At 38.8% G+C, this 25,178-nt stretch overlaps 1 protein-coding gene across 1 annotated transcript in view; it reads right to left on the minus strand.

The window, feature by feature from the left end:
- Positions 1-25,178, minus strand: part of LOC133981750 (spondin-1-like) — a 96,651-nt gene that overhangs the window by 18,175 nt on the left and 53,298 nt on the right. The window contains exons 7-8 of the mRNA XM_062420592.1: positions 1,907-1,971; positions 144-345 (exon numbers count right to left, since the gene is read on the minus strand). Of these exons, the coding sequence (XP_062276576.1) occupies positions 144-345; positions 1,907-1,971 (267 nt within the window). The remainder of the gene's footprint in view (positions 1-143; positions 346-1,906; positions 1,972-25,178) is intronic.

Consider the following 25,178-nt stretch of genomic DNA (forward strand, 5'->3'; position numbering starts at 1 on the left):
GTCAACTTGATGTTACTCATTTCAGGTTTCTACATCTAACAACATACAGTACCAGTCAAAAATTTGGACACACGTTGGGATAGTTTGTTCTAACTATTGACTGGTATTGTACATTTGAACTGAAAATGCAGATTATAATATACCTCATATGTGACACCATTGTCAGTTCCTGCATCCCAGGGAATAAGGTCCGTCACAAGCCTCTGGACCCAGCCACAATCTTTGGTACAGAGGTCCTCTCCTGAAAGCCCCACGTTCCAGTCCGGACTGGGCCCGAGCATGGTGAGGAAGGACATCAGGTGACGGGTGCGGTCCACTGAAAATTCTGCTGATGGAGCTGCTCGCCTGATGATGATGATGATGATGAATATAAGGAATAAAGAACAAAATACAGAAAAACAAAGTACCTATCCATTTATAAATTTAATTATTCATATTATTTTATTAAGACTCAAGTGTGGCTGCATGTTTTGAAAATCATCTCAGGAGAAATATTTCCCTATAACGCTTTGCTATTGCATAACTCAGTTAATTACTTTCAAAATTTCTGATGTCACGACCTCTGACCTTTGTCATGGTCAGCTAATTGCTGCATAACTGAAGCTCCAAAATATCCAATTAGTATCAGGAACACTGTAGCTTATGGCATATTCTCTCTGAATGTTAAATACCTGTAGAAAATAATCAGATGTTTTGAAGATATGGTATCTTAATAATCACATCTTAACTAAGTCATAAGTACAAACAACGATTTTATAAACTTCTTCACAACTTTGTATGCAAAATTGAACAAAATTAGCTAATATTTCATACATCACACTGACAATGTGAGTGTGTTATTATGGGAGCCTATTCTTGTGTGTGAGTGTTCTCATTAGTAAAAATAATAGTGGCACAATATATCGCAAATGACAGACAATGCTAGAAGGGGTAATTAAACAGATGTTTGGTGAAAGATACCGCACATTAGTGTGCGCTTGTGTGTGTGTAGGTATGTGTGTGTGTCTGTGTGTTCATGCCCATGCAATGCTGAGGGCTAGAATTGCGATAAGTTTGTAATTGCTCTTGAACTAATTCAAAAGAGTGCACAGGATTGCCAGAGCATGTGAGTATTCAGACAAGTCAGCCGGGCTTTTGAGAGGTTCATAAAGGAAGGCATCCTAAACAATTAAGAATACTTTAGAATAAATAAATAAATCATACAATAGTTTCAGAATTTTAATTATAATTTATTTGTTAAGTCTGTCAGATATTGAACAATTTCCAACTTAAGTGCTTATTCTGCTAATTAAGAATTTGATACTGCACACAATGAAGTTGAGGGATTATTGTTCATGGACAGGTTGTGCTATCAAGGATTTCTGGAACAAAGTTTTTGTTGATCATCCAGTATGTTCTAAATTATGTAAATGTAGTATTTTTAATTTATTACAATATATCACTAAACAAGTATTGTGTATGTCTTTGTTTATTTCAAGGCAAAAAGTTAGTTAGTTAATAAAGTGTAACTAGAGTTAGGTGTCTCTATGTGACTGTCCTGTAACCTCAGGTACAAGATGTTACACTCAATTACTTGAATAACGACACAGATTAATGTTAAGAGTACTGAAATTACAGATGGGAGCAAGCAGCAACATCACCCCCTATATTGGTGACCTATTTTTATTTCCTGTCCACACAGATATTAAACCAATCAAATTACAGAGCTGACATCATCATTTACTACAAAGAAATGAACAATTTACATTTTTTATGAAAAATTTTATTTAAAAAAAATTTCAGTTTGACTTTAATCCTGCTGTTATATTTCCTGATTTTCTATAGTTAATTTTATTTATTATTTTCAATCAGTGTCTCACAGAAATGCTTTTTCCTTTTAGTGCAACTGACATTGAGCAATACTCACAGGTTGAGGGGCTGCCACGCCGGCCACTGAGCCTTAGTTTTAATGACAGTCAGTACTTCATCTCCCTGGGGGGGGGGGAGAGAGACAGAGAGAGAGAGAGAGAGAGAGAGAGAGAGAGAGAGACAGACAGACAGACCCACAGACAGAGAAAGAGAGACAAGAAGCAATTTGTCACTAAATGGATGACTATAAAAGGAGAAAAAAAAACATTGACAGAAAAAAGTCCAAAATTGACATGACTGAGGGTGAGTACTCTCATCCAAGGACAGTAAAGTGTATTCGACTTTTCAAAGGCTTAAGAGCCTGGACAAAGTGTGTCTCTTATCAGGACAAAATTGCTCTGTGCTGTTTTATAATAGCCGTCTGTCATTCTAGCCAGGAACCGCACTTGGCACTCTGTACAGCACCCACAACTAGTTTCTCTGCAGCATTACGGACACTTTATGGACAACACAACACATTATCTATCATAATGGATCGGATGTAATTATTCAGCCAAAAGCTGGAAGACAAATGGTGGATTTAGTGTGGCGCAGCAGTTGATTAGAACTGAATTGGAAAGACCAAATGTGCCCTTTTCTGGTTTAATAAGAGCCTTTATTGTGTTTTCTCTTCTTCTCCATTTATTGTCTCTTTCTCTTTTAAACGCTCACACACATCTACTAACACACACTCACAAACACACACAATAGCTCCGGTTTGGGATATGCCAAATAAAAAGAAGAAAAATCCTTTTTTCTGGTTGACTGAAGGTTCCATAGGCTCCTCTTTTCCCTGGAGCGGTGTGGAAAAAACAAGTGTGTGTGCATGTGTGGTCGGGTGGGTGTCTGCACGTATGTGTGTTTGTGTATGTGTGTGTGGGCAAAAACAAGTTTACAAGTCAATGTCCATCTTCTCTTCAAAACCGCTGGAGCTCTGTGGCCTCCCCTGCCTCAGACCTCACTCCATCCTTTCACACATACAGACACAGATATGTATATTAATATAGACAGCCACAGGGACAAAAACACAAAAGCCAGCATGGAAGCAAGAACACCAAAAAATAGAATGACCGATGAGATGCGATAACAGCAGATATTACCAATTGGCACTTAACAATGCTACTTGTATCAGTCAAAACTGTTTACCACCCATCATTCCCAACATTTCAATAAACCAAAACAATAATAAATCAAAGGCATGAAAATCAGCCCTTTAACTGAGTAAAATAAATCCCCCATGCTTAGTCCAACCCACTGACATCATCGGTGTATAAATACAGGAAGTAGTGGGGTGGTTCTTCCTTTTGTTTTTGTAAGCACATGGTGGGTTTGGTAAGACAGACAATGCATAACTTATGTAACTCAGAACTATACCCAATAAAGATTAACCTTAATACATGTCTGTGTTTTACTTTGACCAAAAGTTTGCTGAATGTAAATTGTAACCAAATATAATGTAAAACAAACAAACAAACCAGGGATAGTAAGTGTCTGCAAAGTTTGATTACTGGTAAACTAATGGTTTAAACAAATAAGCATAGTGAAATTAATAAGTTAACTGGTGTTGATGGTGGAAGAAAAAGGTGACAAATGATGGGTTTCAACCACTTTGTCACATGCTGCTAAAAACAATCATCTGTTTTTGAAAGTTTCAGCATAATAATAATAATTGTGCAATAAACTGTACAATTGGATTTTAAACAGCTAACAAACTTTGTCCCATATCTGTAGTTGAGGGAGTAATACAAGCCATGAACCAGTGGACATCAACATTAAATGAGCTATGACTGCAAAATGTATTTATTTCTGTATTTTTTCTGAGCTGTCTTTAGAGTTGTTTTACCATCGTCTGACACTCCATTAACACCTGGCATTAAAAATGCATAACAACTGCATGTTAATACAAGGTGTAAGTACATGCGGAACACATTGGGATTTGTTCTCAGCTGTCTCACCTAAAGAACCTTCCAAAGCAAGTTGAAAGGTCATTTAACTCCACCTCTGCCTCAAGACACAAGTGGTACTAGTAACTAGCAAGTGTTTTGTGGCAAAAAAGTAATTAAGGACATCTGTCTTTTATGAGCCTTCCAGCCCCACCTAAGTGTTGAGATTCAATCAAGAACGTATTTTAAAACAAAAAACCCTGTGGTTCAGATGGATAACATATCCAGATAGAGACCACATGTTAATTCCAGGTATAAATGTGTCCTGAGATCCTATTTGTCAGACACCTAAAATGACCTATTTCAAAGAGTACCTGAAAAGGACTTCTGGTGGGCACGTGAGTGATGACTGTTGTTCATGAGTAACAAAGGCAGAAGTAGCATAATGTTGTTGGATCAATAAAGTGTGTGACTGTGACATATGAGGCGGCTACCCGTTTCTGACTTTTCCCCATTTAACCATGACAACGATCATCCCCTTACTTTAACCGAGTAGTGTTTTGCCACTCTAGAGGCTGGGCTTTAGGAAAAGTATCTGTTTGACACTTGATCCAGAATTACATATCTCAACAATTACTACAGCTTTATCGGGCGATGGATCCTACTGACTGTTTGGATCCCCTGACTCTTTATTTTCCAGTAAAATATACAATCTAATGGATGGATTAAAATGTTTTCTACAGAGAGCCAAAGTTGTTAGATCCTCAATTTGAATGACTTTGGGAAATGACTCACTTCCTCTATCACTAACCTGAGTGAAATGTCTCAACAAATATCGGATGGATTGCCATGAAGTCTGTTTTAGACATTCACATCCCCTCTGGATAAATTGTAATAACTGTAGTGATCTACCACCGTTGTCAGGTGTCCCTAATACTTTGGCTTATGTCCAAATACCTGCAGAACTAATGACATTCCTACTTTTGTGGTTGGTTGTGATGGCAAAATGCTAAATATCAAAATGGTGTTTCTGTAACTTTAACATATTAGTTTGACAAAAAAGTCTTAACTCAATGTCCACTTGTTTTGTCCAGATCTGTCAATTGCATTTCACCATCTTCCCCACTGGATGGAGCTCATCTTTGTGCCTACAACTAATGAAACTCTATCCTGAACAGTGGCAGATCCGAAAACAGTTGTCCGAATCATTTTTTTGGAACAATCATTGTACATAATTATTATGTTGTTCTGCTGACAGGAGCGTCAGAGGAGAAAACACTCTAAAACATTGCTTGTTTCAGATGGCAGTGACAAGATAACATATTCTGTTGTTTAGTTTGGGGGACTTGTTGCGCTGTCCATCATTTCTTCGCAATTTTGTACACATTAATAATCAAATTAACTTATCTGTATAGCCCATCAAATATAACTGAGAGTTCAAGTGTGTTTACAGGCCTACTTCAGCAATAGGTCCCACCCCAATTCTAGCCTCTTAAGAAGACAAGACAATCTACCACAAGACAGACAGACACTGATAAAGTCCAACAAAATCAACCCAATGAAAGAGATTCAATATTAGTGCTTCACATCATACAAGAGGTAGATGGGGGGGGGGGGGGGGGGGGGGGGGGGGGGGTGGTGTGGCTACATTCGGGTATACAAGCTAAAATACAGATTATACATAATTTTATAATTTTCTGGTATAATAGTACTAGACAGTTCAATTACTGGTAGACACAACTAAAGATTTCAAAGCAGACATGTTTTCCAACCTTGGCTCAAATGCAAGGAATCCAGTAATTACATGTTTCCAAATTTCTGGATAAACACGATGAAAGGATTCAAACATTGAAAGTACTTTCTCAATCTTCTTTTCACTTCCTCCACCATCTGCCAATACCAAGACCAGAAAGAAAGAAAGAAAGAAAGCTATTCATGTGACCGAGACCTCAATCGGTATCACACAATACAGAATGCTTAGAGGAGGCTGGTGAAATGCAAATCTTCCTGTAATGGTCTTGTTTGTTTATGGTAATTATAGCAATGGCACAAAATGACTGCTATTTATCACTGTTCAAATGTGCATTACGTTTTCATGAATGTTTTCAAGGAGGAGAGAAAGAGCAGAACAAAAGGAGTGGGAGGTGAAGGTAGAGAAGGTGGTCGGATGAAGACAGAAAAGAGGGAGATAAAAGAAACGAGAAACAAGAAGAAGAAAAATGATGAGTATGAGTATACAAACTGAGACGGAGATGGTGGGAGAGGGCAAGCATTATAGCCAAAAAAAAAAGGATGGATGAAGAGCACAGGACTGCAAATATAAAGACAGGAAAATCACAGACAATAAAAAAGGGACAGAAAACAGGAAGACATCAGAACAGTGAAGACGAGAAAATGACAAGATGAGGGTGGAGGTTACAAATACACATATCCTTGTACTTTTACAAGAAAAAATTCACTCCGTTGCTCTCCATATAACTCATTCCTCCATCATTATCTTATTTCTTTTACCTCCTCAGCTATCTGTTATCCATACCCAAACCTACACTAAATCCTACGTAATAGTTAATAATTGACAAAAAAATCTGATGACCAATTACTAGTTTGAGTCATTATCAAGCAAAAACTGTGCCAAATTTCATGGCGATGCATCCATAGAGTCATGCTAGGCCAAAAACTGATGGAATAATCAATTTGAAATTATTAGTTTCTGCCATAATCCTGTTTTTACTGTAAAGAAGTGGGCACTGACCAGTAATCCACATAGACGTAGACATATTTCATCTATCTTTGCATGCTTTTGGGCTCCTGTTTCACTGACTTAAGTCTACTACAGCGAGTCTCTCTCACTTGAGTGACTCTCTGTCAGAGATCTGCTGCTATTCATGTTCTGTCAGCAGCTACTGCAGCAGGTGTGACAGCAGTAAAAATGAAGAGGAACGAGCTGAAGCCTAGGACACATTTCACAAATAAATTACAAAGATTAGTAAGTGACACTACTGTCCAGCCACTCTGGAACATGGTGCTAAGGTGAAGGTGAAAATAAATAGTGCTGTGACTCACATCTGTTTATATAGCCTGTGAGCTATGACGGAAACATAAAATCTATATCTAGACCATGAGGCTAACAGATAGGAAGGTGGTGACAGTGTAAGAGAGATAATACAAGCAGGCAAAGATGACAAGTATCAAAGCACTATACTGGATATACTGGATGGAAACAGGCTCAAACAGCAGCTGGGTTTTAATGTATCGAATTAGAAGAGCTGAATGAATAAAGCAGAGGTCGGTGAAGTGCTTTCCCCATTATTGCCAACATATTTCACAGCCTATTCAAATGTTAATATAGAAATTATGTGATAATCAGTGACAGAATTCAACCTGTTGAATGGCCCAACAGTATCCTGAATATCCAAGCACAAGCCTTTGGAAGCCTTGAATATCTTAACTCCACTCATTTTTCTTTTTCTTGAGCTTTCAACCACGTCATGGTCTTTGCCAGTGAATGGAGTTTATATATTTGACATAAGCAGGGAAACTAAGTCACATGATAATTGGGCAATAACATGACTTAGTAGCATTTTAGTGATGATTACTGTAAGGGATTACGATTTGAAATTCAGTAACTACATTACAGTTAGTAATCCAAGTATTTCTCCATTAGCGCCATCAACTAATGTGTTAGCGTGATTGCTGTCTCTCCAGGATTAATGGATGGTTGATATCAGTGAGGTCTCTGTATTTAGCTGACAGACAACTCTGGAGGAGGAGAAATGTGACTTGCAGTAATTCCAAAGTTGTCTTTTTCACATGTTGTGTGTTCTTAGCTGGCTAGGTGTAGCTGTGGCTAACATTAGCTACATTCAAGAGTGAGGCACGCTAATATTAAATGTTGAATGGTCAGTAAATCCTTACTGTCTGCTTGAGCTGCAACGATTAATCAATTAATCGATTTGTTGCCAACTATTAAAGGAATTGCCAACTATTTTGATAATTGATCCATCATCAAGTCATTATTTTAAGAGGATAATTTCCAGATATTTTGATTCCAGCTTCCTAAATGTGAGTATTTAGTCCTCCATGATGGTAAAGAGAATATCTTTGGGTTGTGGACTGTTGGTTGGGACAAACTAGACTTGAGGACGCTTTGGGAAACAGTGATCAACATTTTTGACCATTTTCTGGATCAAAAAAGCTAATCAATTTGTAGAGAAAAGAATCAACAGATGAATTAATAATGAAAACATTTAAAAAATCAGAATTTAAAAAGCTCTAGTTTCAGCCCTAAAAATATAATTTTTCTTTTTATTTGTGTATTAAATACAAAAGATGTGATGTGTGTTTGTGGAGGATTTTGAATAGTTTGAAGGCAACTGAGATGGAGCTGACGGGTATGAGTAAATGATGAGCTGTAATTACTTAACTACAATAAGTAATGTGTCATCAGTAATTGATTACAATTTTCCAGTAACTTCTCCAACACTGGTGACAACAGGAGGTGGAGGTAAGTGTAAGATGGCGACCACTGTCTCTATTCAAACATGGTCTCTGGCATCGAATGTTTCCGGTGTTCCCAGCAGCTGTCACATGTGATGTTGAACACTCTGGTCTTCATCTGAGGATGGTTCCTGTCTTTAGGGAGTATCAGCTGAGATCTGACGGTGTTGAATGGCCGACTCCTTGCAACTCGAAGACTCCATCTAGATGCTCTGACAGCCAGGTCACATAAGGAGTCCCAATGGGATGCTTCTGGCTGTTGACTGAGCAGTGTCCATTGTGGTCTTGAGTCGGGGTGGGATTCACACCATCCATTCTTTGTCCCCTGGATTACCCACTGGGCCTCTATCCTCCTCTTCACTTTGACATGTTCTGCTCTGTGTAGTAATGAGTGAGTGACCCTGGACCATTTCTAAAGTCAAGAATAATCCTTCATGCTAATCACAAAAAACACTGTTGCTGCCACTTTTAAGCTGCCCACTACTGTATGAATTTAGCATTAGCACTTTAATATTCCAAAATATGTCTTTATCTTCAGATGGATGCACGGATTTTGAAAAACACGAGATGACACCACGGAAAAAGAACAACTTACTCATTTAGAGAGATATCATTCATTTGTATGATTTTAAGCATTCCACTGCTGCTTTTTAAGTGGCATTTCAAAATTTGGAAGACATTTTTCTTGATAGAAAACATACTTGTGTGAGCAGCAAAGTGGCACAAAGACAGACTGCACCATTCATTGGCAAATCCCCTCAATGGTCTCAATTCTGCCCACTTGCTCACTTTGGAATGATGTTTCGCCTGGAGGGACTCCGTGCACGGCGGACCACGTGAGGCTCCGTATTGTCTTTCCAGACTTGGTCTAATAAAGGAAAATGAGCCTGGGGACTCTGGGAAAAGGTGTCTAATAAAAATCAACACTGCACTAATGCAATTACAATTGCATGGGGGCTGTGGAACAGATGGATGACTGGGCCACTACGTTGTAACTCAGTCAGATAAAATTCACAGCTTAGGTAAAAAATTTGGAACACATCCACATACATAACCACTCACACATGTAAGTACTCACTTAAGAGTCATGATTCACAAAAAAACACACAGCTTCTTCTAAAGTTGACCACACGATGAAACAATCTATCCTTGTGGAAATAAATTGAAATACCCTTCGTCTAGCAAGGTGTCTTCAATCACTTGTCAAAAACGATATCACAAAGACACACACACACACATCAATTTCTGCTCAGCAGGTTATTTATCAACCACCTGTGATATGGTTATGAAGCCATGAGCCGTGCTGTATCATCCATCCAATTACACTGTAATTTACTTGTCCCTCAAGCTAGTCGCTGTAATTGTACTGTACAAAATAACAACCTCTCTTCCCGTATAGCAAAACCATAAACAGATTGGAAATAAACAAAGCCCATATCTTCTCTCCCCTAAAGGCTTGCTAGTGTCAAATCACAATTTAATATTTTATAATCTAACATTTAATATGCAGTATTATCATTTCAAGTCATCTGAATAACTCTGACAGTGAAAAGCTCAGCGTTTGAAATGTTTCTAATTCTAGTGATAACTTGATAATTCTATGCTGCAGCCCCTGGAGATATGAGTGTGTTCACTCCCGTCTCCATGTAACCCTTAATAGCTCATATTCCACCAATCTGTGTTAAAATTTTAATACCTAACATTAAACACACTTAGAGCTCCAGTGTAGTAAACAACGCAGCACCAGAACCCGCATTAAAACCGAGTTTTTATGATACTTTGATGACTGTGTTTCCAATTGTAACGTTGGCAGCAGTGACGCTGCTGGCAAAGGTTGTAATATCAGGGTATAAAAACATGCAGTTTTATTTCATGCAGTTTTATAAAGTAGCCAATTAAAGTCTTGGTGCTGGTGTGGGAGATGAATTCCCTGATGGCTTCAGATTTATGGATGTTATATCTGCTGCCACTGCAAAAACCCCACCCACTGTTTTTAACCCCAGTCCTCATTAAAGCCCTCGAAACTTGGTCTCAATGCTGAAGTATTTCTCTGTAACATTAAGTATTCATAAGTAAATAAAAGCACAATCACAGTTAAAATTCAGAAAAAAACAGTTTCAGCGAATGTACTTCATCAGGACTATGTGGGTGTGGTTTGATCAGATTAAGGTACACTTTTGTAAATAAGGAGATGTGACCCTTTTCCAAACTGAGACCCCCCTACTTTAAACGGGGGGAAAAACCCAAATACAGAAATATCTTAAATTGTAGCCAAATTGAGCAGTTTCTGTCCAAATGGGCTACTTTTCATTTAAAGGGTAGGTTAAAATGGTATTGGACTGTTTTTATTTGGGCTACTTTTTGTAACATTTTGGTGGTTTCCATCAACAAAAATGTAATGGTATCCACTGAATCAGTCCCTACTCACTTCCAATTCTGAATGTCAAGGCAGTCTCGATGGGCCCAACATGCAATGACTTATAAATGTTGACCAACAAAAGCCAAATTTCAGTCCATTACAACTAGGCTGACACTCTTTTATCAAGTCTTAGCTCTGTGATAAAAGTCTTATAAAAGCTTACATCTCTTTATATGAGTTAAGTATTCTTATGGTTAATGTAATGTATCCAAAAGATGTAGCAGAGATAATATTTCAGTATTACTTTGGCTTTGTATTGGCCCTAGGCCTGTCACAATAACTACTTCTATTAGACGATATATTGTCTCAGAAATAATCGCGATAAATGATATTGTCATCAAGATCATTTTATACCATTGATATAATGATAATAGCATAATAATACAAGGGGGGCGGGGGGTGGGATTGGAGAGTGGGCGCTATGCTTCCCTAAAAACACAGATTGCCATTATGGGCCAGGAAAGAGTTATTTACCTTTAATTCCATATAAGCTCACTTCTGCAGTCTCCACTCAGGATGTGCACAGTGAGGAATGGAGGACACTACTTGAATAGCCAATGTGACATAAATAGCATCTTAGCTGCTAATGTAAAGTGTGGCAATGTTGAGGTAAAGAAATGATCAAGGTTATGTCCATGTATCATATGATAAGTCCATAAACATGATGATGTTGATAATTACATTATTGTACAAAAAGTCGATTACACAATTATTGTGACTGAGATCACAGTAAGTGCCAACGGCTATGACAAATAGCCATTTGCATTTCCTGTGGCTGCTTCATAATAAAAGCCAATCCATGTTTCGCCAGTCTAATTTATTTTAACGTGAAGCAGTGGCAGTAGGATATTGTGTTTATATTAGCAGTAACATAATACAGCTCTGAAACAGCATTAGGAAAGTGAATATCCCACTATAAATGGGATAAGCACACACTGATTACATGCAACATTGTTTCCTGTGAATCCCTTGTGTGCATGTGAAGGCAATTTGAATTCAGTGCAGGAATGGGGGGGGGGGCACAAACAATGAAAACTACTATACAGAGTTAATTAGTGAATGTAAAATTGAATGGCTATTTCAGAAAAAATGCAGACCATAAATAGCATCAAAAATGGGGTGACATGACGATGTTGACAATTACATGATGGTTATTAGTTATTGTATGATGAGTCAATAACTAATTCATTAATTATTGTGACAACCTAACTGGCCCCCGAATATTACATGATATTTTATTCTAGAAGTTACATTTGAAAAATTGTGGGTCATCTTATGTTCAAGGACTAAACATTTACATGTTCACAACATCAGATATTGTTTCTTGTTTCTAAAAGTCTATTTATAGTGAGTCTGTAAATAGTCAGGCAGCTCTAAAAGTGTTTCATTAGCTCAGTTTAACTTGTATGTTTTTTTTCCAGGGGAGAAAAAAAATCTATGAAAATACATCTAAAGCATCTTTTGACAAAAATGTAATATGGCTGTAAATGGGCTATTTGATACCAGTTAAACAACATCACTGTTCTGAACTGAAAGACTCTTCTAACTTTGTATAAAAAAGTTGTAGGACATCATCACTCACAGTAAGATATTTGAAAATTTGGTTTATGGGACATTTAAACAATTTGTCAAGTGTACTGTATGTGTGTACATTCACCTGCATATCCTGCTTATGCTTTCTGCTGTCAGAGCTCAGTGTTTTATGACTGTAGCCACAATGCTGTATGTACACTTTGTGTATTTTCGATGCAGTGTACTATGTGTGTTTCTGTTGCCAAAATGATTTTGAGTGTGTGTGTGTGTGTGTGTGTGTGTGTGTGTGTGTGTGTGTGTGTGTGTGTGTGTGTGTGTGTATATCTGTATGTGCATTTCCTCCTAACCTGCGGGCTTGGTAATCCATCACACCAGTGTCAGGTGTAATATGTGACACATTCACCTGAGGAAACATTGTCACATTAGTCAGCATGGATCAATGTCACGCTTCGTCTCGGCAAACCTCTCTCTTTGTTACAAAAGAAAGAAACAGCTGCAATTAATAACGGCTGAAGAATGAGGCGGAGGTGTTTTATACATCAGGCGCAGAGCTGTGTGCTACAGGCCTGTGTACACATCATCATTTGTTTTTCAGTGGAAATAATACGAGCGAAAAACACATCCACAGATCTTCCCATTTTAAAGCGCTAATATACCTCTTGCTGGTATCGCTCGCTGATTTGTTTATGTGTTTACTGAGCCATTAAACTTTGAGGTAGTTTGGGAAAATGGATGACTCTGCTGAACAAGCAAAGAAGTCATTTTCATCAGTAATGTACTGGGGGGTTTAAAAGCATACTACAGTTTGACAGATGAGAAAACACATGAAAAAAACAAACTTTCAAGCTGAGATTAAAAAAAAAGAAAGAAGATGTTGTCATTACAATGAAAATAAATCAACTGGCATGAAAGTGCTTCTGAAACTCGAGATTTGCTGCAGAAGAAACGTGGAAGCTTGAAGAAAGGCTTTTGAATGTTCGTTTGAAGTGGATCTGGGAACACAGATGATGTTTTAAAGACTGCTATCCAGCAGACTGCAGCTGCTCATCCAAGACACCTCAAAGGCTTTTGGACCAGAAACTAAAGTTTAAATTTGAAACATCATTATCACAGAGATCTTCCGGAGGGCGAGAGGAGAAAAGAAAAGGAAGGGAGGGGAAGAGAAAAGAAAAAGGAGAGGATAGGATAGGAGAATAGAGGAGAAGACAAACGGAGGGAAGAGAAGAGGAGAAGAGAGGAGAGAAGAAGAGATGAGGAAAAAGGGATAAGAGAAAGAGCATAAGAGAAGGGGAGGTAAGAAGAGGAGAAGAGGACAAAAGAGTAGAGAAAAGGAGAAGAAGAGAGGAGATAATGCAAGAGGAGAGGAGAGATAATGCAAGAGGAGAGAAGAGGAGAAGAAAAAAGAGGAGGAGAGGAGAGATGACAAGAAGAGAGGGGCAGGGGAGATAAGAGAAGAGGAACAGAGAAGAGAAAAGAGGAGAGGAGAAAAGAGGAGAAGAGAAGGGGAGGTAAGAGATGAGAAAAGGGGAATAGAGAAGAGAAGAGGACAAGAGAGATAGGAGAAGAGAAGAAGGGAGGAGAGAAGACAAGAGGAGAAGAGAAAAGAAGAGGAGAGGAGAAGAAAGACGAGAAGATAAAAGAAGAGAAGAGAAGGGGACGGAAGAGGAGAGGAAAAGAGAGAAGAGAATAGAGGAGAAGAAAATATAGTAGAGGAGAAGAGGAAAGAGGAAAAGAGGAGAGAAGAAAATAAGAGTAAAAGAAGAGAAGGGGAGGAAAGAGAGGAGAGAAGAGAAAACAGGAGAAGAGGAGAGGAGATAACAAGAGGAGAAGAGAAAAGAGGAGAAGAGGTGAGGAGAAGAAAGGAGAGATGAGGAGAATAGAAAAGGAGAGAAGACAAGAAGAGAAGAAGGGGGAGGAGAAGAAGAAAAGAGAAAAGAAAATAGATGAGAGAAGAGGAGAAAAGAGAAAAGAAGAAGGTGGATCATTTCCTTTAGACCTTATCATGTGTAATGAGAGTCATCAACCAGTAGGGGGCTGCTGTGTCCTCTGTCTACATTTCTTTGTCCTGCTCTGTGTGACTCATGAGTGATTTCTTGCCATCTCTTTGCAATCATTCAGGTCAAGTAAACCTGAACTTATTGGCTCCATTATTTAGGCGTTTGGTGAAAAGAAAGGTTGTGATATTTTTCCAAGGTAATGTATGTCCTCTGTAAGCCTTTTCTTGGGCAGTCTACTGATAATTGCTCAACTCTGCAGTCTTGAACCTTTCCTGAGCTGTAATTTGGAAAGAAAGCAAAAGCCATTATGTGCTCAACTGACAACGGCTTCTTTGCCTCTGGCAGCTGAGGTGATGATTTTGAAATTGCTTCTGGCAGTTTCATTTTGTGTTATATGGGCTGACCTGAGAGAACCCCATGGTGGGGAAAAAAAATACAAACCAAAGAAATAGATCTGATGACCTCATGTTGATATTGCTCCTTAAGGAAGAAGACTAAACCCTCTCCTTCTGCTGATATACTCTGAGTTTAGCAACACAGTTATCCATCACCTTGTGTTCCAGTAAATTCACAGTGTCAGATTTAAAATTTGGGAACATGGGTGTTAGATCAGTACTCTGTGTTAGTAAAGGTCCCCGAGAGAGGAAGTTGGATCAGTGGACCCCCTAGCAACTTGGCCTTGTTTGCAGCAGAGATGCATTTGCTTGATAATTGAGACTCTCTTCAATGTTCTCACACTTTCTTCTCACTTTAAATGAAAAATCTAATCTTTCAAAAACCTCCAGTGGCATTAGAAACTTGTTCTTGTGGTCTCCACTTGGTATCTCTGCAGTCTCTGTGGACTGAAGTAAGCCTGTCACTTTTGTTGGACGATATATTGTCTCAGAAATAATATTGTCATTTGAAGAACATTTTATACCACTGATATAATGGCTCCTGCGACTATGCACATAGCTGCTTAACTTCTCAATGCAGAACTGTAAATGCAGCTTAGGTTTGTTTTAAATGGCAATATCTTTGTAGCGCCCCCTTACATGCACCTAAATGAACACTGCACTTGGAAACTTAGAGGACTGACAAGCCAAACAAAAGTAACATTTATGATCTAAATTATATTTTATCTAAAGTGTTTTCCAGCAGTATATTTCACTTGAACAATAAACAAAACTAAAGAGCAGTGTGTTCTTTTATCAAGGGAACCCATAAGTTTTCTATTTCACAGGAAATGAAAAGCATGGACTGTTGTCAAGGAAATTAATATATGTCTGCTCTGTATTATTTATTATTATTATTATTCATATTTTTTACTGCACTTGTCTCAAAGGTCTCCTGCTTTTTATAAACCTCTTTATGTTTGCTGGCCCTGTCTACATTATATAGTCTACATCCTTGTGTAAATAAGAAAAACAAGAAAAGAAACAACTTCTCTATGAGAAGAATGTGAGAATGTCTCTTATTGATGAGTCTCAAACAGGGCTGATCTTGTACACGAAAGACAGTATAATCAATCCTAACAGGGTATAATCCCCTATATGTGATATCAATCTATGTTGCAACGATAATTCCCATTACTTCAATGTTAATGTTGGATTCTAATGAGTAGCACAAGTTAAATGTGAACATAATTAGAGCTGAAGACTGACAGAAATCTTGTACAGCAATGGTCTCCAGTCAAACCAGTCTGCAGGTTACTATGCTAGATATCTATTCAGGGACTCTCAGGACATTGGATTACTGCTGCTGAAATGCTGGTGGGATATAAAAAAAACTACTTACTCAAATCATGTTTCACACAAGAGAAAAATGATGACACCCAAGAAAAAGAAAAAACCCTGAGCAACGTGAGCTATGTGAGCAACGTGTGTCAAGTAGAAAGACATAGCAGAGTGAGGAGGGGAGAGAGGGGAGAAGTTCACAAAGTTTGGAAGAAGAAAAAGCAACAAAGGAAAACAAAAAGCACAAGTGTGTGTGTGTGTGTGTGTGTGTGTGTGTGTGTGTGTGTGTGTGTGTGTGTGTGTGTGTCGGAGAGACAAAGCGTGCAGAGTGGCGAGGGAGATGGAAGAAGGGTCAGAGGGGGATTGGGGGGGGGGGGGAGTACGAGAAGTAGTGTTTTGTGCAGAGGAGAGCGGAGAAAAGGGAGAAGAGGGAGAAGAGGGAGGTCAGAGTGGGAGTGAAAGTCCAGTAATTGCTTTGACCTTGAGCTGAGCCGAGGTGTAACTCAGTCAAAGCGAGTGATGAATACCGTGCCCCCGGCCCGTGTCGCCGGAGTAAAGTCACCGCTCAGAGGGATTTTTTGTTTATGACCACATGAAAAAAAAAACAAACGCGGAGGACAGGAGACTGAAGCTGAGAGAAAGCTCAGGAAAACAGGGGGGGGGGGGAGAGGAGACTGGAGGTGACGCCTAAAGGCCAGAGAGGAAGAGAAACTCCAGTAGAAATACTTGTTACATGGTCGGGGCAGATGGATTCTGGTCTGTGTGACCTGTCAGACGGATGATGTTTATGACCACAGATAGACTGAACACTGGAAAAGGATTCAGAGAGAGAGAGCGAGAGAAAGCACTCACACTGCTTCTCTTTGTGCTCTCCTCTGTAAGGTTGGAGTTTTCCAGCAAAGAATACATTAACAGGTTTTTCCTGCTCATTAAACTTTCATAAGGCTTATAGCAGCTACAGGAAAATATGTCATATTCTGAAATGGCTTGCACCGTGTAACCCACTGTATGAAAAATTATCATTTATGAGCCTCGCTTTTTTTTTCATTCTTTTCATGCTGTTTTCGGCACTCGCAGCATGTCACATATTTTCAGCGGGGGGAAGAAGCGTTCTGTTACTACTTAAAGTTTAAAAAAAAAAATTTAAATGAATTTCCGTTAAGAAATCAAAGGGTATCTTTATAGAGCTTGTTCTGACATGTGTATTTATTCTGTCAAAAATGTAACTACACAAAAAAAAGAAAAAGAAGAAGAAGAGACAAAGACCCATACATGATTTTTTGTTACCAACTGACAATGTGAGTCTGTGTGGGTGAACACTAAAATTAGTCTATAATATATCTTCATTTTCAACAGCCCACCAGCTGAGGTGGTCAGCTGCTGCTAGTCCCATCTGTGATTTAAGCCCTGCTTCTTACCGCTATGTCTTGATTCTCTTGATTCATGCTGAGGTCTTTGTTCTAGCCATTTGTCAGTTTTGGTCGTTTGCCATAAAAAAATAGATACTGCTGATCTTAGCTGCACATGCTCCTGTCCATAATCCGGGGCGATCTTAAGTGTGCGGGAGCTCCCGATGAGTCAGCAGGTGTTGAAAATAATGTGAACAAAAAGTAACACATGTGGGGATCAGTGCTCACGCTCCCCAGCTAGACTAACTAACATCCACATTCTGAGTGGGATAAATTTATCTGCACAAGGAATGTTGTGAATGTTGTGGGCTTGTCTTGAATGGCTAACTGCTATGTGGATTTGTTGAAAAAAAGTCCACAAAAGGGTTGTATCAGTGTATGTAGGATATACACTATGATGTCTGTGTTTTTACAGAAGAGTAGCGCCTACTTTTTAACCCCACACCCCGCACAATACACAAAAGACAAAAATACAAAACACAATATATCCTCCAACAAAAGTATTCATCGTGACAGGCCTAGGTAACAATATTATAATGTAAAAAATACTGAAAGTACTGAATTAAAAAATAGTTTAGTACAAAAAAAGTACTACAAGTATGATAAGTAAAAAGTCTGTCAGTGTAATATTATCATATTTTTATAGAATTTGTATTTTCACTGAGTTTCTTGATGGATGTTAAACCAAACACATGATTTGGATCACATCTGCCATGTGTATGTGTGGGTTTAGCAATGTGCACCTTTGAAGTACAATCTAAACTAAAATAATATTGGCATTAAAGTCACTTTATGACCTAATCTCAAGTGTCAAAATCTATTTTCATCACCTTTAATTATTTCAATTCCTGTTCACATTATGTATTTCATATGCATTCTCTTAAATAAATAGTTCTTTGAATCAAATGATTACCAGACTAACTTATGGAACCCAGGGGGGAAAGCTTTAGTGATTAGGGGCCCACAGCTCATCTTTGCCTCAGGGCCCTCCAGTGGGTTAATCTGGCCCTGACTGTTAGATGGTTTGATCTATAGCAGTGCATATTTTATAATCTCATCACGTGTTTTGTGTATAAAATCATGATCTGCAAAGTAAGCAGTAACTGTAGGTGTCTGTACTGTAAGTGACTAAAGGTGAATGAAGTATAAGAGGAATGGTGTAAAAGGGATGTAAGTATACTCTAAAAAGGTTTCCTTACATAAAACATCTCAGCTCGGATTTGTTTGTAAGATTTTTCACTACAGGCTCACAACAGCACTCCACAGTCTTTGCACTGACCCCTACTGAAAACATTTCCACCTACTTGTTTCTAAAAATAGCCGCAGAGAAACTCTGATTAACCTGCTGGAAAAAAGATTTACATCATACTTTAATGTTGCAACTACTGCTACAACTCCTATTTGAGTTCTGTGGTCCTCCCCACTCCACAACTCCCTTGGGAACCCATGGTAATTATCTTGTCATGGGGCTAGATTGGTGTGTTGAACACAACTGATTACACCCAGGCTGATTGGCGCAAAATATAACTGGCTCCAGCGTCCATAATGAAGAGGGATGTGAACTTGTGTCAAGCTGCTGTCACGCAGTAAATGCCAACCCGCATGTCAGCAGTGACACAGGCACTGAGGTTGAAAAGTGGGGGGTGGGCCTGATTACGTCTTATCATCCAATATCCGGCTAAGTCTGAAACAACAGCAAAGTGACAAGAATAACATGAAGCAGAGGAGCCAGAGGAGGGAATCGCAGAAAAGAAAGCAGGTACAAAGGGCAGCATGGAGGGTAAGTGGCAACATCTGTGTGAGTGTTTTTTGTGTTATAGGAGCAAACAAAGTAGAAATTAGTGATAGTGAAGCTTCATGTGTTACATGCAAGCAAACGCAACTCGTGCCAACTTTGGGTGCATTTGTTTAATGGCTTCTACAGCTTGCAACGCTTGGTGATTGGTGGTTAAAATATCAGTTTTTATGCCACGTTCATGTCATATCATCATATCATATTAACTTAACAAGTTAACATGTCAAACTATAAGGTGTAACTATAAGTGGGAAACTGGGACTCTTCTGAAAGCTTTGATATATCCAGCTTGGCACTTAATAAAATGGAAGTGCCAGAAAACCAAGCCAACTCAGGCACCTCACATCAGCCAAAGTCCATCCCTCAATGGTATTAAACCAAGATTTAATGGATATAATATAATTTGTCCATGCACAGTATTTAAAACTCTCATAATTGATTATCATACAACCTTTCTGAGTTGACATGATCACTTGTGATTCCTTAACATGGGAATCATTTGCGTAACATAGCATTCACACTGCATTACCCATGCCAGCAGGATGGCTTCATTGATAACAATGTCAGTCCATTGCTTTGAAACACTAAAATATGACTGCTGGATGGATGAGTGTGAGATTTTGTACACTGGCATTCATGGTCCCCAGAGGATGAATCTTACTGATTTTGGTGTTGTACTTTTCCTCTAGTACCACCATTGGCTAGATTTGGCATGGAATTTGGTACAGACATTTCTGTACCCTCAGGATGAACTTTAAGAGGTTAGATCAAAATTATAATTTGTCAAGCTAGTAAACATATTCATATTAAAACTGAAAAGTAATCAGTGGTATATGTACATGATGGCAATGAACAAGACTGTGAGAAAATTCTGACAAGTTCGGCTGGGCCACACACACACACACACACACACACACACACACACACACACACACACACACACACACACACACACACACACACACACACACACACACACACACACACACACACACACACACACACACACACACACAGCAGCAGCAATCTAAACCAAATGGAGTTTATTGCCAACCCCAGGAAAAAATGAAGAGAGGAGGTTGACATAATTCAGACAGGGTTCGTTAGAAAAGAAAGAAATGAGTGAGGCAGGGAGAAAAAAAGCAATGGAGGAGTAGATGAAGAAAACATTGAGAAAGGATGGGAAAAAATGACAGTCGAAAAGAAGGAACGAAGGAGGGAAGAAGTGTGGGAAGAGAGCGAAAAATAAATGAGCAGGCAGATTGATTTCAGGGGAAAGTGATGGGAATAAAGAAAGAAATACGTAAGTAAGAAAGAAAGTGTGTAGGTGCCAAACAATGCACTGTTTAGCATATGTCATGCTGCTTATGCATTGGGGATTGTTGGGGACATGAAAGAAGCAGCCTCATTATAAAAGTTTCCAAACATATTGTTACCTGGTAGGTGTGTGACGCTAACAAGCTACTGCACAACCCCTATTTGCTGCCAGTCATCTGTGTATTTCTCTAACCATCGAACTATAAGAGAACTGATCTCACCGTCTGTCGCTCTCTCTTATGCATGCAAAAGCCTGTACGCCCAAACACACTGTAACCCAGGTCACAAATAGTGTATATGTTTGTTAATGTATGTATGTCTTCATGTTTAATGGAGTGGACGAAATAGTAGTAAGGCTTATCAATATAATGTAAAAAAAAAAAACCTAAAAAATATCATGCTGGCCAGTGAGTTTATGGCAGGTATTTTATTTCACTGGTAAAATAATTCTGATTTAAAAGTTTAGACTGTATAATTTAATTCATGCAACATTGATTTACCTTGATCGAAAAAGTAAATTAAAACAGAAATTTAGTTTCACTTTACTCAGAAATGTATTTACTGTAACTGTTATTTTAAACATGCTGATTGATTGTACAGTTTACATTATATGTATATAATTCATTGAAGTTAAAGTAATGTCCAGTTCCTGACAAATCAGAAATTCTATAATTTATGGCCATGTCAATTAACTGCAGGTCAGTTTTTTTCAGTTGATTTGAAGTTGATGGCGAGGCAACCTAGACGAGACCTGACTGAAGATCCCTAAACTGAAGACCCAAGAAGCCAAGAACTAAATACCTTACCCCTCTTCTATCATGGTGGTGTGGTTAACATCATGAACTGCACAAGCACACTCTTACACTCAACTCCCACAACCACTTGCACAACCCCAAATCCAGACTCTGACTCTTATCTCTTACCCTAAAATACTCCTTGTGTCTGCGGAAGCAATGAGTTGTAACCATCACTGGTTTATATGAAGGGGCTGAGTATTTATATTACTGATACAGTATACTGTATTATTGTGCAGGTTGGATCCAAATATTGAGAACTGGCCGAGGGTGCAGTAGTCAGACTACAAAAGTAGTTGAGAGGAACTCAGTGGTTCAAAACCAAAGAAAAAATGACAAAATAAATAACTGTTGTTGAACTGAAACTGAGGTATCTTTGTGGAATTGAACTGTATACTGAATGTATGGTTATTTTTGTTATTTTGTTTGGTATCCTGATTCTGGTCCAGTATAATTGTAACTTTTATTAATTAATGATTAATATACTGCATTACTTCACTACCAGTAGTGTGCTACAACAGCCCTTTTGATCAAAACCATAGACTGTATATAAGAAATGGTTGTGGACGTCACCCATTGGTTTGTGGACTGCTGCTCGGAAGCCAATAGTTTCCGCGCCATCTTGAAAATTTTCGGTGCATGCCGGGAAAAATAAAAACACGGATTCTACTTATATGGGCATCAGGAGGGGTATGAGGCGCCCTCCTGAACCTGTGAACCAATCAACCTGTCAATCACGAAGTAGCCACGCCCTAATGCATACCCTGCTTTATCATCAAATAAACGGTCGCCCCCTGGTGGCCTTTTAATAGAATGCCGTTTTAAGTTACTTCCGCGTTGGCATCACTTCAGAGGACCGGAACTCCCTGCCTGATCAAAACCTCCTCTCCACTCTAATGAGATACAAAGCAAAATAATAATTAGGATGAAAGTCCACAGTGGGAAGTGTGATAATAGCTGGGAGACAGACTCGGATTTCGTCGGAGGGCAGCAGTTAGAGGATTCATGATGTGATTGTTATTATTGATGAGAGAAAGGAGGTAATGGTTGGAGTCCTGAGTACAGAGTAAAAATAAAATAAATATCTAAATAATAATGACAATGGCAATGACATAGCAATATAACAATCAAATAATAATAAAGTAGCAAAGATTTAAATATATATTCATTTAGGCAACAGCATGAAAAAATACAAATAAATGCATTCTACACCTAAAATCAACACAACTTTTAACCAAATGTTTGAATGCCACATTGATATCAGTATGTTAAGTTTTATTCTACTCTGCATTACAGACAAACAAATGGGGCGAAAATATATGTCTTTCCAAATGTAGGATTTACTGCAGGAACATGGTGTCAGCCAGTCCTGAGAACAGGTGATAAAAGTAGAAAGACTTCAGCTGAATTCACACCAAATCAGGCGATGATTAGGCCTGTCGAATCCGTTAGTCACTGGAAGAAAGTCAGATTTATCATCACCCATTTTCATACTCTGCTGTCTGGTAGTTGCTAAACCACCTCAAAGTGTTTGAGTCCATGCCAAAATCTGATCAACACTGAACGGTGTCAAATGTTTTTTGATAAGTTAACTAAAAGAGCTGCACAGTCCATCTTATGTCTACAGTGGACACAAGATAATTTAAGACAAGAATAGCAGCAGATACGGACACTATGTTCTGTTCTAAATCCAGATTGAGGGGGACTCAGGATGGAATATTTGGTTAAATAACATTTCAGCTAGTTATTGAATAAAGATGTGAGGATCTTTGAGAAGCAGGGCAGTTGCAGAAGCAGGGCTGATAGTTATGTAAGTCAGACTTATCTCCACCTTTGTGAAGAGACACAACATGAGCTGCTCTCCAGGCTTTTGGGATGATGCTGGTAAATACCTAAGTTGAAAAGATGAGTTAAGCAGTGAGTGATTAAAGGATTAAAGGAGATTATAAGAAAAAATGGGTCTAAGGTTCTTCTCCTCTTGCTTTCTTGGTGCTGCTTGTTTGAAGAGGTTCAGCAACTGAAGAAGAAGAAAAATTATGAAAAACAAAGAGGTTAAATTTAGCAGTATTAGGTTAGTAGACCCTGAAGTAACTTCTTCAAAAAGGCAGCTAACTGCAGCAACATGCTCATTAAAATCTGAACATATTTCCTTTTGTCCTGATAGTACAGTGTCTCTGTAAGTAATGTGAGCAGGTAATTAAGTTGTATTTTTGTTCTTAGTAGAATTTACTAATTTTCAAAATTTTCCTGGGTCAGACCTTGTGTTAGAATTCAGGTCTAGATAGTAGTTTGACTTTGCTTTTCTTATTGAGGACATATATTGATTTCTTAGCTGTCTAAAGGCAAGCTGGTGAGAGGAGTCTGAGGAGTATGTCTATCAACGGCCCAAGCTTTGCTCCTAACTGAGGTAGGTTAGATAGTTCAGAAGTGAACCAGAGACTGGATTTAACTTCTCCTGTGGATGTACCATTAGCTTGAGCAGATCCAAGAACTACAACGGTGTAGATAAGCTTCTCCGCTTCCTGGATCTGATACAGTGTGGAGGTTCTCTGTTCCAGTTCCACAATCTTCTGACCTAGACAGATGCAACCCTAGTGGCCAGATGGGAAGGTGAGTGGACCCCAAGTTTTGATGCAGCTGGAGTATTGGTACAGGCCCAGTTATTATGCATTGCGTCAGGCATAACGTTGTGTTAGACAGGGCAGTCCGGTTAAGGTAACTTACAGATGTTTACGATCTGCAATGATTAAAATGAACTTAAAACAGCACAATCGAGGAAAATCTGATTTGAAACAAGTTGGTAAACCTATATAATTCTGTAAAATAGTCTAGCTAATATTAGGATAGAAACAGAAACAACGTCCGCTTTCTTGCACATCTGTTTGTTGACCTGTCGACCCAAGCAGGTGTGGACCTTCATCTCGTGTTCATTCAGGACTGTTAATGAATAGCATTTGCCAATTAGGGGGTGAGCTGCGGATGCAAATATGTAAAGTTGACAGCTGGAGAAGTGCAATAGTGTTCCCTGTGGAATATAAACCCTAAGCAATGTGTTAGATTAACAAAGGGAGAGTGAAGATATGCAATAATTTCTCTACTCCTTCCCACAGGATTAATCTTTACTTTGGAAAATATAGATAATAACTGGTCTACTTAAGGCCATAGATATGAAGCTTAGCGAAAGTTCAGTCAGGAAGCCTATATTTAACATATCAGGCATAGTTGTTGGTCATTCACCCTTGTCATACTTGTCTCTCACGCATGCTCACTTATTTCCTGGTTGTCAATGCTCAGGGGGTGTAGTTTCTATTTCTATTGTCACCTGCCGATCACATCTAGCAAACAACAGACTCTCATTGTTAGTCTATGATTTGGTCTCTTTCTCTTAGTCTGGCATGCAGCTGTTACACGTGCCCACCACCTCCTCATCTCCACCCAGTCTTCACAGGGTCAGCATCCCTATCACTTCATCAACTATTGTTCTCATCCGAAGTAATCAACCTCCACCACCAGTGTCTGGACTCCCTGGGGGGTCTATCTTGTGGCTGTTCTAGGATAAAGTCCTTGTGGAGGCCAAGCGCCAGAGACTTTATGACTATCATTTCTATTCATATAATAATCATGATTCAGGTGTGACCTTCAGGTGTGAATATATCTCCATCTGCCTGTTGGCTGACAGGATGATGGACATTTGAAAAGTGTTTCTTTTTGCAAGTGGAACCTTACAGAAACACCTTGATGGCAGTAGCTAGAGGAAGTGGTGGAGGGGGTGAGAGGGGTCTTGTGTAATGATGCTGGCTTTCCTTGTTATTGACCTGGTGTAAAGCTCAGATTACAGTCTGATTAGTAGTGCAGGAGAGTTTAATTTTGTGTTGATTGGTAAGGTTATTGTACCAAGATGAAATATTGAAGGTGAGTGTTGATTCATGAGT

Source organism: Scomber scombrus, chromosome 6, assembly GCF_963691925.1.
Source record: "Scomber scombrus chromosome 6, fScoSco1.1, whole genome shotgun sequence".
Taxonomy (NCBI): domain Eukaryota; kingdom Metazoa; phylum Chordata; class Actinopteri; order Scombriformes; family Scombridae; genus Scomber; species Scomber scombrus.